The 16,727-nt window shown below is 31.2% G+C and overlaps 1 protein-coding gene, 1 long non-coding RNA gene and 1 other non-coding gene across 5 annotated transcripts in view; 1 reads left to right on the forward strand and 2 right to left on the reverse strand.

Moving 5' to 3' along the window:
- The window catches only part of LOC110021279 (uncharacterized protein At4g06598-like), a 51,588-nt gene extending 50,197 nt beyond the window's left edge, over positions 1-1,391 (forward strand). The window contains exons 5-6 of one of the 3 annotated variants that reach the window (XR_002293636.1): positions 330-616; positions 1,123-1,391. Coding sequence is in view for 2 of the 3 variants with exons in the window: in XM_020719716.1 (XP_020575375.1) it covers positions 330-529 (200 nt within the window). In the remaining variant the exon portion in view is untranslated. The other 2 variants (XM_020719716.1, XM_020719717.1) reach the window with 2 other exon arrangements.
- A 9,789-nt stretch (positions 1,392-11,180) lies between these two features.
- LOC110021282 lies at positions 11,181-12,833 on the reverse strand. Its single transcript, XR_002293637.1, has 2 exons — positions 12,359-12,833; positions 11,181-11,519 (listed from the first exon to the last, which is right to left on the reverse strand). It is a non-coding gene; the product is annotated as an uncharacterized LOC110021282 (long non-coding RNA).
- Positions 12,834-14,502: 1,669 nt separating this feature from the next.
- Positions 14,503-14,584, reverse strand: TRNAS-CGA. The gene has a single exon. It is a non-coding gene; the product is annotated as a tRNA-Ser (tRNA).
- Positions 14,585-16,727: the final 2,143 nt, after the last annotated feature.

The following is a 16,727-nucleotide window of genomic DNA, read 5'->3' on the forward strand; positions in this document are numbered from 1 at the left end:
GTAGGGAAAAGAGGTGATACCAAAAAACCTTAATTATTATGTGCCAGAAAAAAGTATTATCAATTCTGTGTTTCTGAGTCAAAAATTATTTCAGTCTGCATGAGTCTCAATTCTAAAAAAAATTACCTTTTTTTCCCTTTGGCTATAGACCTACCTAAAAAGGCTATTGTATTCTCTCTATTTATCTTCTTTAATTTTATTTTTGCCATTTAGAAGGGTATCTATACAACTTAATCATGACAAGTTCAGTCTAACAATAATAGTTATGGCATTCCTTATTTGCTTGATCGCTTCAGAGTGATTTGTATTTCTGTTGTGGCATGTTACAGTCCAGCAAGACATGTTAGAGAGAGAAATTGCTCGCTTGCGGTCTCTCTTTCATCAGCAGCAGCAGAAGCTGCCCCAAGAGGCCGCTCCTTCCCACAGTCGAAGTAGGAGCAGAGATCTCGATTCTCAGTTTGCCAATCTGTCAATAAAACACACAGAGGGAAACTCCGGAAGAGACCCAGCCTCTGGTTTTAACATATAATTGCCGCCTTCCCTCCGGTGGCTGTACCTCAATCTCTCACCGGTGTTTTTCACATAACAAGCGTGAATAGTTACCACCGGATCCAAGGTAAATAACTTGAGGGGATTCTATTTTATTTTTCCTTCGAATTTTTTCTTTGAGAAAGCGTCAAAATGATCACTCGACTCTTTGTAGGGGGTCATTTTAGTCCTAGAGTCTATAAAAAATGCCAAACATTTTTAATATGGGCCACAATAGTCCTTTCTGGGGACGCTATTTTAGTTCATATTAAAGGTGTCTGGGAACTAATTTAGTATTTTTATAAGTTTTGGGACTAAAATGACTCAATATAAATAGTCATGGGATTATTTTGGCACACATTGTGCACCTGCGATCGGATTCAGCTCACGCCCACTTGTCAATTCTCGACTTGTCGGAGGTGTTAGTTTCTTCCTGTAATCTTTGTTTCTAACTACTTGCCTCAGTTGCGCTGTATTTTGACGGAAATTATAATTTTAATGTTAGTTCTATTATATTATGTTCGATGAATTTTTTTTGTTTGACGGTGTTGGCTTTTCATGGCCATGACCATATGGTAGTTGATCTATGAGCAGGCTGAAGTATTTTCATGGTGGAGCCATGTTATTTGATGGTTATGAATAAGTGTCTCTGCAATCAATTTTGGCATCGCTGTTCTTCTTTTCTTAAAAGTTTATCATGTTTCAGCATGCGCAACAGGAAAGAGTTCTTTGAGATGGTCTTCACTCTGTGGTCTTCTGATTAAGGGGAGGTCAAGTTTCAAATCATTTTGAAATAAATTTTATGTTCTGGCATGTTTTTTCCAGATATAACAGGATTAAAATATAAAAAAAAATATTTTAGCTGGAACGTTGGGATCTTTTTTTATTTTTCTGTGGTGCATTTCCAGACATAGCACACAATTCTAATGTATATCTCACACCTAAACTCTCATATTTATGTACATTGCACTTTGAAATTACCAGAACATAAAATTTATTTGATAAAATGAGGAAAAAAAAACTGTTTTAATTGATTAAATTAGATTTTGTAATATCTAATCCAATGCTTAAAATGTCTAATTGTCAAGAATATAGACATTTACAATTATCTCATCCTGGTATGCGTACCCTTTTAAGCCCTGATTTAGTTCAAATTCCAAGCATCTTCAAGTAATTTTTTCTAAAATTTATAAGCATCTTAACCTATAGGCAAAACTAATTATGAAAATCATATAATAACTGTAGGATGACAAAACTTCAATTCTATCTCTTCTTTGTTGTAGTTCGTGCATGCGTTTGTTAATTGTTGTTTTAATTGAATAGGAAATTATTAGATGATGTCAAAATTGGTACTCGTTTCTCTTAATGGTCCATTTTATGTATTCTACATATCATGCTTGCATTACTTCACATGAAATGTTTTCACCATTGTTGGCAGTGTATTGCATAGGTTGAAGGACTGATTAAATATGAAGGATTTTTTTTTTTTTTTCTGTAATGTTGGTTTGCTGTTAATGGAAATGCATTAGTTTTTTTGGAAATGCATTAACAAAATTATAAAAATAATTGCATCGGTACATAAAATATGTTAGGACTTTAAATTTTTCTATTACATTAATTGTAAGTCTTTCCTTTATACATAATATCAAAATAATAAAAATTATAAAAATAACAAGTAATGTTATAATGATGTTTATTTTCATTAATCAATATTTCAAAATAATTTTTTATGTATAATATTTTTTATGATTTAGGATTTGTTTGGGCCAGCTGTAGATTATTTATAATATGCTGATAAACATATTATCCTGACAATCTGATAATCTGTAGATTATCATGATAAACTAGTTTGTTGTTTGGGGGTGCTTATTCAGAACAATTTATTGACAGCTATTACTGGATAAATGATAATTATGCCCCTGTTTAGTTGAGTTGTTTGCAGCAGAACTGTATGAGTACAGAAAAAGATAAAACAAAAACCTCAAATCAATAAAAATGTGGGATCTTTCCAAATTAAAAATGCAGGTTAATGATGTTGATGCTCTTCTTATTTCTATTATCCTTATTAATAATGGTAAGGAACAAGTTAAAGTCAAGAATATTATGGGAAAATCTATTTCTTACACCTTTGTTAAGTCCTTTAAGCACTCTAGAGGCTTAATTTTACATTGGATTTGGAATTCTTTAGTGAAACCTTCACCTTTTTTTTTTATGTTGGCAGCTTCTTCATAGAATTATTCATACTGAGAATATTTTTGAGCTTAAAGGGATAAAGGTGGTTTCTAGATGCTCTCTTTGTAAGATGAAGTGAAGATCGAGCATTTTTTTTCCAATTTTTCTTTTACTAAGAAAATTTGGAATATGATTTTTTCTTTGTTAAATGTTCAGTTGAATTGGAATTTTGTTTTAAGTATTAGTGATTTGATGAATTTTTTGAGACGCAAAGGTGGTAAGTTCTATACTTTGTTTCAATTATTGTTCCTTGGTTTCCTTGGACAGTAAGTAATAAAATTAGGCATTATGATAAGGTTATTTCTGAAATTACCTGTTATAATTCTATTAAATGCTATATTGGTAAAATACTAAAGTTTCATAAATTCAAATTTCCCATTAATAAGAACCTGTTGAACCTTTTTCAATGTTCTTAAATTCAAATTTCCCATTAATAAGAACCTGTTGAACATTTTTCATTTGTTTAATGTTCTCATTGTTAGTAAAGATAAGGTGCATTCTAATATTATTGTTTGACATAAACTGAATAAAGAGGTTGTTAAATTTAATACGGATGGAAATTGGAAAAGAGCTTTAATGGACGGTGGTTCTGCAAGTATCGGTGGAGTGTGTAGGAATCATTTTGGTAATTGCTTATGTTGGTTTTTTGAACATTCTTTTACGGCTAATCCTGTTATGGCGGAGGTGGATGGGATATTAACTACTATAAAATTAGTCATTAGCTATTGCTGGAATAAAATTATAATTGTGATGGATTCATCGTTCTCTGGAATATTTATAATTATCTTAAGGAGTATTCTTGATTTATCAATAATTATATGAAGTATTTTTGATTGTCAAAGTATTTTGTAGGTGCAGTGATCCTTTATTCATCGTAATGATAATCAATGTGCAGATTGGGAGTCTAATCAATGTTTGGATTAGCATAAAGTTATAGTTTCCAACAAGATTCCAACTCATGATGATTGTTTGGATCTTCTTTCAACCGTGTAAATAAGTGATTGTTTTTTATTTTGTTTGTGTGATTGGCCTTAGGCTCTTAGGTTTATTTTTTTTCCTTGAGTTGTAGTATGGTGGAGTGTAGTGGAACTTTTGGCCACCTTGATGTAAAATTAATATTAGAGCAATAAAATTTCCTATGGAATTATTAAAAAAAAATAATGCATACCCTAATGTAAGTTGATGATAACATTGTTAATAGTTGACAAAGCAATTACCATAATTTCATTCAGTTTTTGGGTTTTCTATTTTCTTGCATTGGTTGTTTGTTCCTTTAATTTTTTTTTCTGTCTTTTATTTTTCACAATCCTCTTATTAGGATTTCCTTGTTTTTTACTTATGATTTTATTCATCAAAGCTTTTTTTATAATTGCACTCATCATATAAATATAGTCAACCAATGTAAAATGCCAATTCAAAATAAGTTTCTTTATATGCCAATTCAAAATGTATAGGCATTTTAGACTCTTTTTTGTATTTCTATGAAATTGTAAATTTTCTCACACCATGTCCTACACATTGTCATGACACTCTTATTCTTAATTGGTGAACTTTATAGTAGTGCTAGTTGTTTGTTTATGAGCGCTTTAAAGAAGCATTCTAACATGGTGTTAAGGGAGCAATTTTTTTTTATTGAATTGTTGATACTCTTGCAAATATTTTCTACAGGTTGTTACTGTTAACTACTTTTGTTTGTTAGTTTTTCATTTTACATCTCTTATAAAGATGGTAGCATTATTTCAAGATAATGAAGATCCGTCATCTAATTTAGATGAGTTTTGGGATGACACAGACTGGTTAAATTAAAAATGATTTAGTGTGGTTATTATGGTCGTATTGAGTATTGCATTTTTATTGTTACATGAGATAGAAGGGAAAAGTAAAACTACAAACTTGAATGGATTATAAAACACATACATATATGATTAGTTAATATTTTAGCTTTGATTTTGATTGCATTGTTAAGCTGTGTGAGGATAAGGTCATTCTATAATAGATTTGCTTATAGCCATATTTAATGTAGGGATTGAGTAAGTCGTGTTGCTAAAGATGTTTGCATATAGTATACTAGGATGAATATTTAGAAAAAAAGAAGACATTTATTGGCTATGAGGATGCATAACTTATTCAATCATGTTTTTTTAAGTAAGAATTATTTTTAAAATAATATATAAGGCTAATGCTTTTTAGTTAATTTTGTTGCAAATTTTTTAAAAGATGTTGGTTATTTGATTAATAAAAAATTATATAGAGTTAAAGAAGCAATAAGGTGAGGGATATGCCACTTAAGAGTATGCTGAGGTTAAAATTTCGTACTCTATTTGGGAATCAACAAATTTACTTGAATTATAATGAGTCCTCAAATTTTATATTTATTAACATAGATACATCACAAATTAATGATGTCAAGTGGTTACTAAAGAATTTTATGTAGGAATGACAAGTTGAGTAGCATCGTCAAGTTTCAAGAAATCTGGCTAACAAGAAAATAATAATATGTTTGCCTTTAATTAATTTTTTGTGAGTATATCATGATGGTTCATAGTATAACTGAAATTGATAATGCAACAAGAGTTTATGAGGAAAGGAAAATGATATGATAAATGAAAATCTATCGAATAACCAATTAATAAGTAAGTCCTTTATTTACCAAGTATTTTTGACTTTTTTTGTGGAGGAAACTGATAGAATATTAAAAAATCTATCGAATAAACTAATAATAATTTACCTTTTCCTTTTTATTTCTAGATTTGGGGAATGAAAGGTTGGATGGATTAATCATTTTGACATTTAGTATATACTTAGATTGTGGGTTATACCTATCATAATTGTATATACATTTTGAAACCATGATATATTTTAGACTTATAATAATATTAAGTTTATTCTTAAGTTTTTGTTGATTTTAGTCTTGATATAAGTATTTATATTTATGATCAAAGATGTGAAAATAATTCATTATTTTGAATATTTTGATTTGTTTACTTTAATATTCCTAAAGAAAGAAAAGACTATTTTTTTTCAAATACTATTTCAAACACTATCTTTTTAATGTTGTACCACTTTGGCTATAATGTTGCCAATTATAGTTCAATGACAAATTTCACTCTACACCAAACTAAATAGAGAAGGTAAGTTATATGCATTTAGTTTGCTAACAATTCCTTTGAATATGAGAAAAATACTCCCCAAAAAACTATTTGACAATGAATTTAAGTCGCATTTAAATAAAATATTGACAAACAGAAGGAAATAGCAACTTTTAAATCCATGAAGTAGTAAATCTAATTTTTTTTTCAAAATTTTCTCAAATTGGTCTTAAATCCCGATATTTGCAAAATTTAGAAAGCTCAAATTCATAGGATTTAAAAAAAATCGTTATCAAATATCCGCCGTGTTATAGTAGAGTTGATAAATACTCGAACATCTCCAATCCTTTAATTAGTTGCATAATGAAAAAAATCATGTGCTAAAGCAATTGTAGCAAAAACAACAAATCATCCATCGTCAAAACTAACCGTGTCCATATTTTGAGATAAGGAGAGGAAATAGAGAGCCAACAGCAAGCCCAATCTTTATACTAAAAGAAGCTATAAAAAATTTCAATACAAAATAATCTCAAAGAATATATGAAAACTATAATAAACTATAAAGTTAGTAAAAAAAAAAATTATATTTAGAATCTAAGATATTTTAATGGTTAATATATTGCGAATGAATAATAATTTATGTTTTTTTTTATAAGTTTCATGTTTTTACTTTATCATTTTAGATATTAGACAATACATCAAATACTAAAATGCATTATATTTTTTGGGGGTTTTTACCTACACAATCCTTTAAATTTTAATATTTGTTAACAGCACCCAATTTTTGTTATTCACCTACAAAGCACCCAAAAAACTTGTGTCAAAATTCACTGTCATGCTGAAACTAGCCGCCGAGGAGTTCAAATTTCCTGATCAATGAAGTGCAAGTATGAGTTGAAACATGTTTGTTTTCCTTTATTTTAAACAATTTAAATTTTCCTGAGTTTGCATTGCATTATCATGAAACTTTCCTTTGGGTGCGAAAATGAGATGTAAGTTGCATTTGCAAGCGCATTTTGTTTTGGTAAATTTGATGCACTCTTACTGAAATTTGCGGTGTCTTTCTGAACTTCTTGTACATGTTTATGTAGAATTGCTTTTGATGTGTTCTTCTTAGTGTAATTCAGAATGCTAAGAATAATCATCCTCATGAGGGCATTCAGCCGTGATTAAGTGGAATCATTTTGCACTTGACTTTAAAAGGAGATGTTTTTCCCAATATTTTTTTTTATCTGTATTTGCCACAGCAATGCTTATACTATTTTTTTCTCTAATGTATTTATGCTAACTGCTGTACCTTAAACTTACCCCTTTGTCACCATTAGTCAATCAGAAGCCAATCAATGTATGGCGAATTGAATTTAGTAAAACTTAGTGTTTTTGCTTATGATTTATTGGCGAATTTAATATTCAAGCTTGAAAGTCGTCCGACTTTGTAAAAATTATTCTGACTAATTTACAATGTGTGATGTTCATCAGCTATAAAAGTGAGAATTGTGGAACAAGATTTTATGAACGTCCAATAAATCGTTCAGCGCATGACTGTAAATATTTTAAATGGGTTGATAAAATGGATGATGAATCATTTGATCGAGAAGATTTTGAAAGAGACTCAACGGAGGAGATGAAGAGTAAAAAATGAGGATTTTATTTTCCTTATGAAAATTATAATTACACTACTTTTTTTTTGTCATTGCTATGTATTTGTTATTATTTGTGTTATTTTTATTTAGATGAGTTTGATGTATTAAGAAGTATGAATGATGTAATCCAAAGTGCATCAGAAATATAAGTTTTGTTTTTGTTTAGGGATGTATCTTTTTGTTGTCTATATGACAAACAAATTGAACTCCTTTAATGCAACCTATGTTAATGTTATTGTTGATGGTTCTACCACTGTCACTAATGATCTTGTTCCGTTAACAAATTTGTTACATTTTGGTTTGATGCAGACAAGATGAAAGAAAAGTAATCAATGCTATTTCATATGACAAACAAATTGAACTCCTTTAATGCAACCTTTGTTAATGTTATTGTTGATGGTTCTACTACTGATACTAATGATCTTGTTCCGTTAACCAATTTGTTACATTTTGGTTTGATGCAGACAAGATAAAAGAAAAGTAATCAATGCTATTTGAACACTTAAGTTTAAGCCATTTATGAGTGCAAAAACTTAAAACACCTCAGAATGTTTAACCATTGCTTACTTAATAAAAGTGATATATAGCTAAACTTGGGCAGTTTGTTTGTAAATGCCTGCTATTTGAACACTTAAGTTTAAGCCATTTATGAGTGCAAAAACTTAAAACACCTCAGAATGTTTAACCATTGCTTACTTAATAAAAGTGATATATAGCTAGACTTGGGCAGTTTGTTTGTAAATGCCCCAATTGGGTGGTATGTTTGTAAATGCCTCAATTCAAGTCTCTTAAAGTTGGAAACTATTTACAACCCTTTATGAAAAGAACATACCACAAATCATTAATTATTACTAACTTATTAAATCTGAAATACACCATTTTATGCATAGGTCCGCGACACCAAAATAAAATAAATGCAAATAACAAACTTTAGGTGTTAGTAATGTATATACAGAGATTTGTGTGGTATATATGTAAATTTTTCTAAGAAGAAATGAACAAAAATTCTTAAAGTAATATTTCTTGAACTTTTCTGTTACAAATTACAACCAAAACCAACATTCTTTCAATCTTCTTATAAGTTTTGACCAGGAATCAGTAAATCATGTATATATGTAAATTTTTCTAAGAAGAAATGAACAATAATTCTTAAACTAGTATTTCTTGAACTCTTTCTATTACAAATTACAACCAAAACCACCATTTTTTCAATCTTCTAATAAGTTTTGACCAGGAATCAGTAAATCATGTACTAGTTGTTGGTAATTAATATTTGCATTGAAAAATATGTTTCCTTCTCACATAAACAATTAATAATAAAAACATACATAATGAATCAAAGCAACATACAAGAGAACTAGAGCTTAAAGTCTCAACAGGTAACAGAAGCAGGAATACATCCCTAAAAAGGCCATTCAAATGCAAATAAAGTAGTGAAATCTCATGTAATTCCTTTATCAACTTAAATGTAATATCAAGTGGTGTAAATTGAGCCAAATTGTATTTGCACCCCACACCAAGAACAGAAGCAGGAATACATCCCTAAAAAGGCCATTCAAATGCAAATAAAGTAGTGAAATCCTACTCATGTAATTCCTTAATCAACTTAAATGTAATATCAAGTGTTGTAAATAGTGCCAAATTGTATTTGCACCCCACACCAAGATATCATGTAGTTGTCATATTTAAAAAAATGGATAAAAGAGAAGACAACCTCACCCTCTCAACATCAAGGAGTCTATAATAGACAAATTCAATTTACACCAACTAAAATCATGAATCCTGAGGTTGAAACTCGATTTGCACTTCTCAAATTTTCAAGAAAGAGATCACAAACTTGCAATATATAAAAATAAGACATGTTCCTTTTTAAAAGAACAAGCCCATCTCAATACATGAAAATTAGTCACCTCCTGGTGGCGCTAGATTTTTGGTACCTAAGTTTATAGGATTAATAGCCATCCGGCAGGCAACCACCATAAAAAATATTACTGTCATAAGCTTGTATTTAAGAAAATGGTTGTTGTTGTGATACAAAAATTAATCAGACCAATAAATCTCTTTGATCTCAGGAGCTGAATCAAATCATGCTCAAGTCTCGGCATCCAATTTGTTGATCAATAGACAAAAATCCTTCAGCTTTTTGTAAAACACGTTATGAACTATTTTAACAATGTTATATAAGGAAAATTGAATTGAAATAAGGAAATTAAATCTAATTATTGCCATAGACTTTTTGACTTCCGAAGCAAAACAATAATAGGTGCTATTGATTATTGAGAAAATTATATTAAACTAATATGGATGCATAAAGATCCAGTTCAAGCTTTAATCAACTTAAAATGGTGAGAAACACATTTGGATTCCTATAGCTATCCATAGAAAGATGAGGAACATTTGGAAGGGCGTCTTAACTTCTTTCAACTTTTGGAATGTAAGAGACATCAGCTATTGTAGGTTTGGTTGAAAGAAAATATTTAGTAGTCACTACCTTTCTCTTCAATGGTTTTGAAATATCTTCTTAAAAGCATGTAGATCCATAGAAGGATGAATATAAACCATTGAAATTTAACTTTTAACATCAGAACCGTGCATATTCAATGTCTCACTACAATATGATAATAAGGATAATATAAGAAGTTATAATAACAGTAACAATTATCACCTTTTTCATTCATAGATTGAATGAACCCATCTCTTTAGGTGATGTGTCATATAGGTGATAATGTAGCTTGAATTTATGTTCTCTAAGACAAAGATAAATAGACTCAATCTCTTTCTTCAATACATGTAAAGTCAGCGTGTGTTTTTAACTTTAACAGTTCTTTGTTTCCTACTATCATGTCTCTTTCTCGCTTGATTTTTTATTTGGGCCTAATATCCACCATATTTAAACATGATAAACATATTTTATTTTTACAGAACCCCATAATGAATTTTATTAATATCAAAAAATTATATAAAAGGCCGACTGGTAGTTGCACTACACCCAAAGTACAATACACACAAGTAAAAACCTAGGAACTGCCACTGAAATAAAACTCACACAACAATCACAAAAAAAAAAAAAATGAATAACTTTATTAAAAGGCAAATTTAATCTATCACCTTGAATAAGAAACAAAAGTTTATTAGACACAACGACAACCTGATTAGAACTGCCCCATCTAGCAGCCTATTTAGCCTGTTTATTGCCTTCTCTATGAACATGAGACCAAGTCATGAGTAAAAAAGAATTTAAAGCAAAATTCTTCTTCATATGCACAATAATATTCCGCAGGTAAACCTCCTTTAAAGCACAAAATTTTAACATTAACATAGAATCAATTACCTCATAAATACGTTTCCAATCGCAATTCTTAGCCAAAACCAAAGCTTTAATAATAACTTCTTCTTCTGTGATTGAAAGAGATATATGAATCAAAGGAGCAGCAAACCAAGCCACACAATTACCAGCATTATCTATACAAACCCCTCCAATGCCAGCCTTTTTAGCTTTTTAACAGCCATCAACATTAATCTTAATAATATGCAACTCCGGCCTTCTCCGATAAACCAAACTAGCATGAGTCTTCAACTTAACAGGCATAGGAAGTTCCAACTTAATAAATAACTTCAAAATTGATTTATTAACTGGTTTCTTAAATTTCCCAAATTTAAGAATTTTAAAGATAAAGTTAATAATCAATTTGAAAGTATAAGAGATATCAACACCCTTCTCAATGTATTTAACCTCATTTCTAGCCATACGTATAAACAAGAACACAATAATAGAAATATTAACAAAAAAACCGACCACCAAAACTGTTCCAACCTGAATGTAACCATCAATAGTATTCACCAACCTCCTCTCCAAACTCCTGTTAAATAAACTTAGAATACGGTTCCAAATTACCATAACAAAGTTACAAGGAAAATATGCTCTATGATTTCCACTTGTTGAGCATATATATGTTCTTATCTTCCATTAAAGTCATACCCAAAAAATATGAGACCTGCAATAGTTATCAAGTATTCTCTCTCCAATCTGCATATATATAAGAAAAAGAGCATATTAGTGCTAATAAATAAAAATTATGTGCTTGCTATGTAAGTTTCCCACATGAAAATTTGACAAAAAAAAAAAAAGGGAAGAAAAAGTGTATTAGATTTGACAACAACAATGTATCAAGTATTATATATACATTGTTAATCACTTTTTTGAACATATATATAATTTGAATTATATCAAACAACACTTAAAAATCTCTTAATATCTTCCCAATTTACACCTCCTTCGAGGAAGAATTTTAAGTGCAAGAAAGTGGCTATTAAATTGTCCAAATAGATTCTCACGAACATCTTGCAAAAATTTATGATAGTAAAATTGTAATTAGAATTCCAATATAACTCCATATAATATAGTTGACTATCAAAGCATCCAGCCATTATGCCCCATGCTTTGAATTTATAAGTGGTAGTGATGGAAAGAGGAGAGTTCAAGTTTGAACTCGCAGTGCCCCTGACTCGAGTTACGCCAGTGTCTGTGAACAAATTTCAACAACTGCAATTATTCTTGTTAATTGCATGATAGCTAAGACAATAAACAGCACGAAGGATACTGCGATTCGAGCATTCACTTAGTCATCTATTACGCTTTAACTAAAAACTACATAATCATATGCAAAGCTCTTCAAATTCTAGCAAGAACACGATGTACGAGAGGCAAATTATGTAAAAAGGTGAAGACAAAGAAATTTGGTTCAAAATCATGAATTGTACATGAAAATCCGTTTTTCCAAATATAAAAAATTAGGAAATAAAATGCATCTGCAGCTTGGGCTTGGCAGCAAACTTGCACATAGCGATCAATGCCAATCAGGAAACCTTGAGGGTGTGTTAGCGTCGGGAGCGAATCCAGAAAGGTGCGTAATGTAGGAATGTCACTGAGGGCGTTTTGTAGGAATGTCGCCGAGTGTGTAATGTAGGTGCAGAGAAAAAATTAACGCGGTAAAAACCCTTTTATGGGAGAGTTTCATGGTCTTTTAGGATCGATCCAGAAAGGTAAGTCGGCAGGAGCCGATTATCTGAAAGTAAGGAATAAGTAAAGCGGTGCAAGGAGACTTGCCTGGGGCAGATTGAGAAGGCGGGAGCATGATTGGACACAGGATGCTTTACCTCAATGTAGTCTGCGGTTTCATGGAGTACAGGTTCGCTAGGTGTGTCCAGAGCGATTCTATGGCGTGAATGAAATAGTATCACTGTGCGGAGACTCCCCGCGCAATCGACGGGTGAACGCGAGCGAATTGGAGAAAAGAAAGGCCGTGCCCTCGTTTTTAATGCTCTATAGGTGACCTCGTTGTGCGGGTAACCATTAAAGTGCTGTACACGTAAAAACCTCGATTTTTTACCATCAAGAGAGAAAAAAAAAGGAAAATTTACAAACGTTTCATTCAATTATTACGTATTTACATATATCCTAAACTTAAAATTTTACACATATTCCACCTTATAGGTATAAAAATGTTTATTTCACCTTTAAAATTAATGTTTTTCTAATGTGAATCGTGGTACAAAAAAAGTTTTGAAGTGTTACATACGTTTTAATTACACAAGAATTGGGTGGCATGTATGTAAATGCTTATTAGTAAAAAATAATTGTAGAAAATTTATGATAGTAAAGTAATAGATTATCGTTTTAGCGGTGAATGAGAATTCAACATACACTCAGATAAAAGAAAACAATTAATAGTGACCCCAGAAGTTTTTATGTGGAAAACCATTAAAAAGAAAAAAAATAATGGGGTCTTACCTAACTGTAAAAATTTACTATAAGTTGATGATCACAAAGACAATTTATCCCACATTCGAAAAATGTTACAAAGCTTCTCAATTAAAACGTCGACGTGCGAATGAACTTATTGTAAGAAGTGGGCAGCGACTGATGACGATCGATGGATGCTAACAGGTGGTCGTCGACGGTGATCGAGGGCGGTCGATGATGGTTAAAGACAGTTGACAGTGGTTGACGGCGGTCGACCGTGCTTGATGGTGACCAACGATGGTTAGCGGTAATCCACGACGGTCAGCAGTGGTCGGCGGTGATCGATGGCGGTCAACGGTTGTCAAAGACAGTGGCAGGAGCAGTGTTAAACTTCAGCTCCTTCTGAAAGCTTCAAGTTATTTATCAAGCCTCAAGCTCTCCTTTCCCTCATGGGAGGGGTGAAACTCTATTTATAGTTTTCTGGGTGTAATTAATGCAAGAATATAAACTACTTTGGTCGGATGGTCTGGAGAGCTTCCTTCGATCAGATAGCATTTGAGTGCTTTAACGATGTCAGAATTTAGCAATGTTTGGCTCGCTTGATTCATCTTCTTTGGAAGCTCGATTTGACTATATAGACTTGCTTGATTCACCATTTGTTTGACTTTCTAAATATTTCTAAAAAACATTCAAGAATGATTTAATGACTCGATGCAACTTGATTTGACTCAGATTGGACTAATTTTAATATTATTGGGTCTGTCTCATTGAGTCAGTCAATTGACTGAAATCGGAATTCCAACTGGTTGACCTTTAATTGAAGTTTGAATATTTCTTGCTCAAAAAATTATCCTAATATTCGTGTCATGCCTCGAGATTCATGTCATACCTAGAGATTCGGGATAAATGTGTTGGTGGCGTATCAACAAGAAATATATATATATATATATATATATAAGAATTATCTTGTACGAGCCAGTTAAATAAAAAGGGTGGAGATTATTCCAGCCATGGTTAGCTTTAAACTGCTCCTTGTTGGCTGCACTTCCTCCATTAGTTTATAATAATTTTTATTTTCTGACAATAAAAAATAAATGATAAATATCGAAAAGCGTAGTATACGATTAGACATTGAAAATTAATTAAAATTTACATCCACTTCCAATTTTCAAATAATTAACATCTTACTAAATTAATTAACAATATCATAATTATACAATTAGTCGTAATATTTAACTAATCATCATTAAATAAAAACATTTTAGATCGTCGACAGCAGGATTCGAACCTGCGCAGGCAGAGCCCAACAGATTTCGAGTCTGTCTCCTTAACCACTCGGACATATCGACAAATTTGTCTAAAGGCTTTTTGGTACGTATTTTATAACATCTTCCTATGTAGTCACATTTATAAATTTGTAGTGCATAAAAGTAGGACCGTCAATTTGGCTCGTTATTCGTGAGCAGCTCGTGTTTGGCACGTTGTTCGTGAACAGCTCGTGTTCAGCTCGTTAAGCAGCTCGTGTTCGGCTCGTTAAGCAGCTCGTGTTCGGCTCGTTTATTAAAACCTAACGATCCGAACACGATCAATAGTTTGTTCGCTCGTGTTCGGCTCGAAAAGAAAAATTATAAAACTTTTTATATAACAATATATTACATATATTATTTATATAATAATATATTATTTATATTTATGTCTAAGTTTAAATCATAACACCTCATGTGATAATATGGTTAGTGTCTTCTTTTATATATATTTGATCCAGGTTCGAATCCCACCCAATTTCGAGCCAAACACGAACACAAATATTTAAATCGAGCCGAACACAAACACATTGTTCACGAGCCGATTTCGAACGAGCCGAACACGAGCCTAGCCGAAGCTCGCTCAAACTTGGCTCGTTTACAGCCCTACATAAAAGTATGCTCAAAAAGAAGAAATAAAAATTGTTTATATAACTGGAAATTCACCTTATGAGAAAATAAATAGGTGTGCAAATTATGTGCAATGAATTTTTTTTTCTTTTTTTTAACTATTTAATAAAATACCATGAGTACAGGCACATTTTTTTTCTGAACGGTGAATTACAAATATAACATTAATGCCAATTAGGGAATAATTTTTTCTGATGGATTGGAGAAAGATTAACAATCAAGCTAATTAATTATGATATTAAATTTGGATAGTTACATGTAGGTGTTATTATGATAATTAATCAACTAATCATTGATCAAATATCAAATTTATTATTAATTATGAACTAACTAATATTTGGAAAGAATATGTTATTATTATTTAAAATAAACTTATTTTTTTAGTAGGTAAATAAGTCGGCAACAAATTTCTGGGATAAGATATTACTTTAATTAGCAGATGATAGAGTTTTTTGGACACTTTAATTAGGATAAATAATAATAATTATTTTTAATCATTTAAAGAATAAAAATATTAATTAGTAATTTAAGAACTTATCAACTAAAAATTATTTTTTATTTGTATTTAATTAAAGTCTAGTTCGATCTGGTTGTTTAGATATACAGGAAATTTTAGTCAAACATACAAATTCTCTTTCATACAATAAAGAAAGGAATAAATAGGCGAATTTACACGTGACTTGTAAACATTTACTTGGATTGAAATTTTTGTACATAAAGATGCTTCATTAAGAGTTGAAATTTATTAATACTAAAAAATGATCTTTGTAGATCTCAAAGCACATATGAAAGTCCCGGATAAAGAGACTGAAATGCCTTTACTCTCCTCTGCAATGTAGGGCTAAATATAAATTTAAGACTGAAATGCCTTTACTCTCATGTCCTCTTTCTTTTCTCTTCCTCTCAATCTCTTTCCCTCAGTTCAACTTTCTATTCTTTGGTCGTGGTCTACCGAAAAGATTTAGATTCAACATTCTTTAAGATGCAGTGAGTGTGAAACGTACTGTTAGCCAAAAGACGAGCAACACAAAATAAATAGAGAGAAAAAAAATACTTCAAGGAGACACTTATAGCAAAAAAGCACGCATGGGGAACTTACGAACAACATATCCACTCCATTTAGTCATCATCACCAACGATCTCTGAGAAGATCCGTAAATCTACAAATAAATTTGGATGCCCACCCCCTCGATTTTTAGATATGGCCGCCTTTGCCAAACTCACTTTTGTAGTGCTAGTTGCTCGTCGGTCGGCCTAACACCCAACAGTGCACTAGTTGTGTCCAATCTGCCGAATTCCATAATATGCCCACTGACTATTTTCTTTGAAATCCAATGTTTAGAGAAGGTGCTACACCCAAAGTTTTAAATCTATAATAATGACTATTACTTCCCTAACCATCCGTAGGGTGGCCACCATCAACACCTCGAGAAAAGTGTTGAAGCCCCTCAAGCAAAAACGTTTTGAAGACTTGAAGACGGACAAATGCACCTTCCCTACTTCATCAAGAAAGAAAACACTGTAGTGTTATATTTTTATTTATGACTCACATTTATTT

This window comes from Phalaenopsis equestris, unplaced genomic scaffold (assembly GCF_001263595.1).
Source record: "Phalaenopsis equestris unplaced genomic scaffold, ASM126359v1 Scaffold000129, whole genome shotgun sequence".
Lineage (NCBI taxonomy): Eukaryota > Viridiplantae > Streptophyta > Magnoliopsida > Asparagales > Orchidaceae > Phalaenopsis > Phalaenopsis equestris.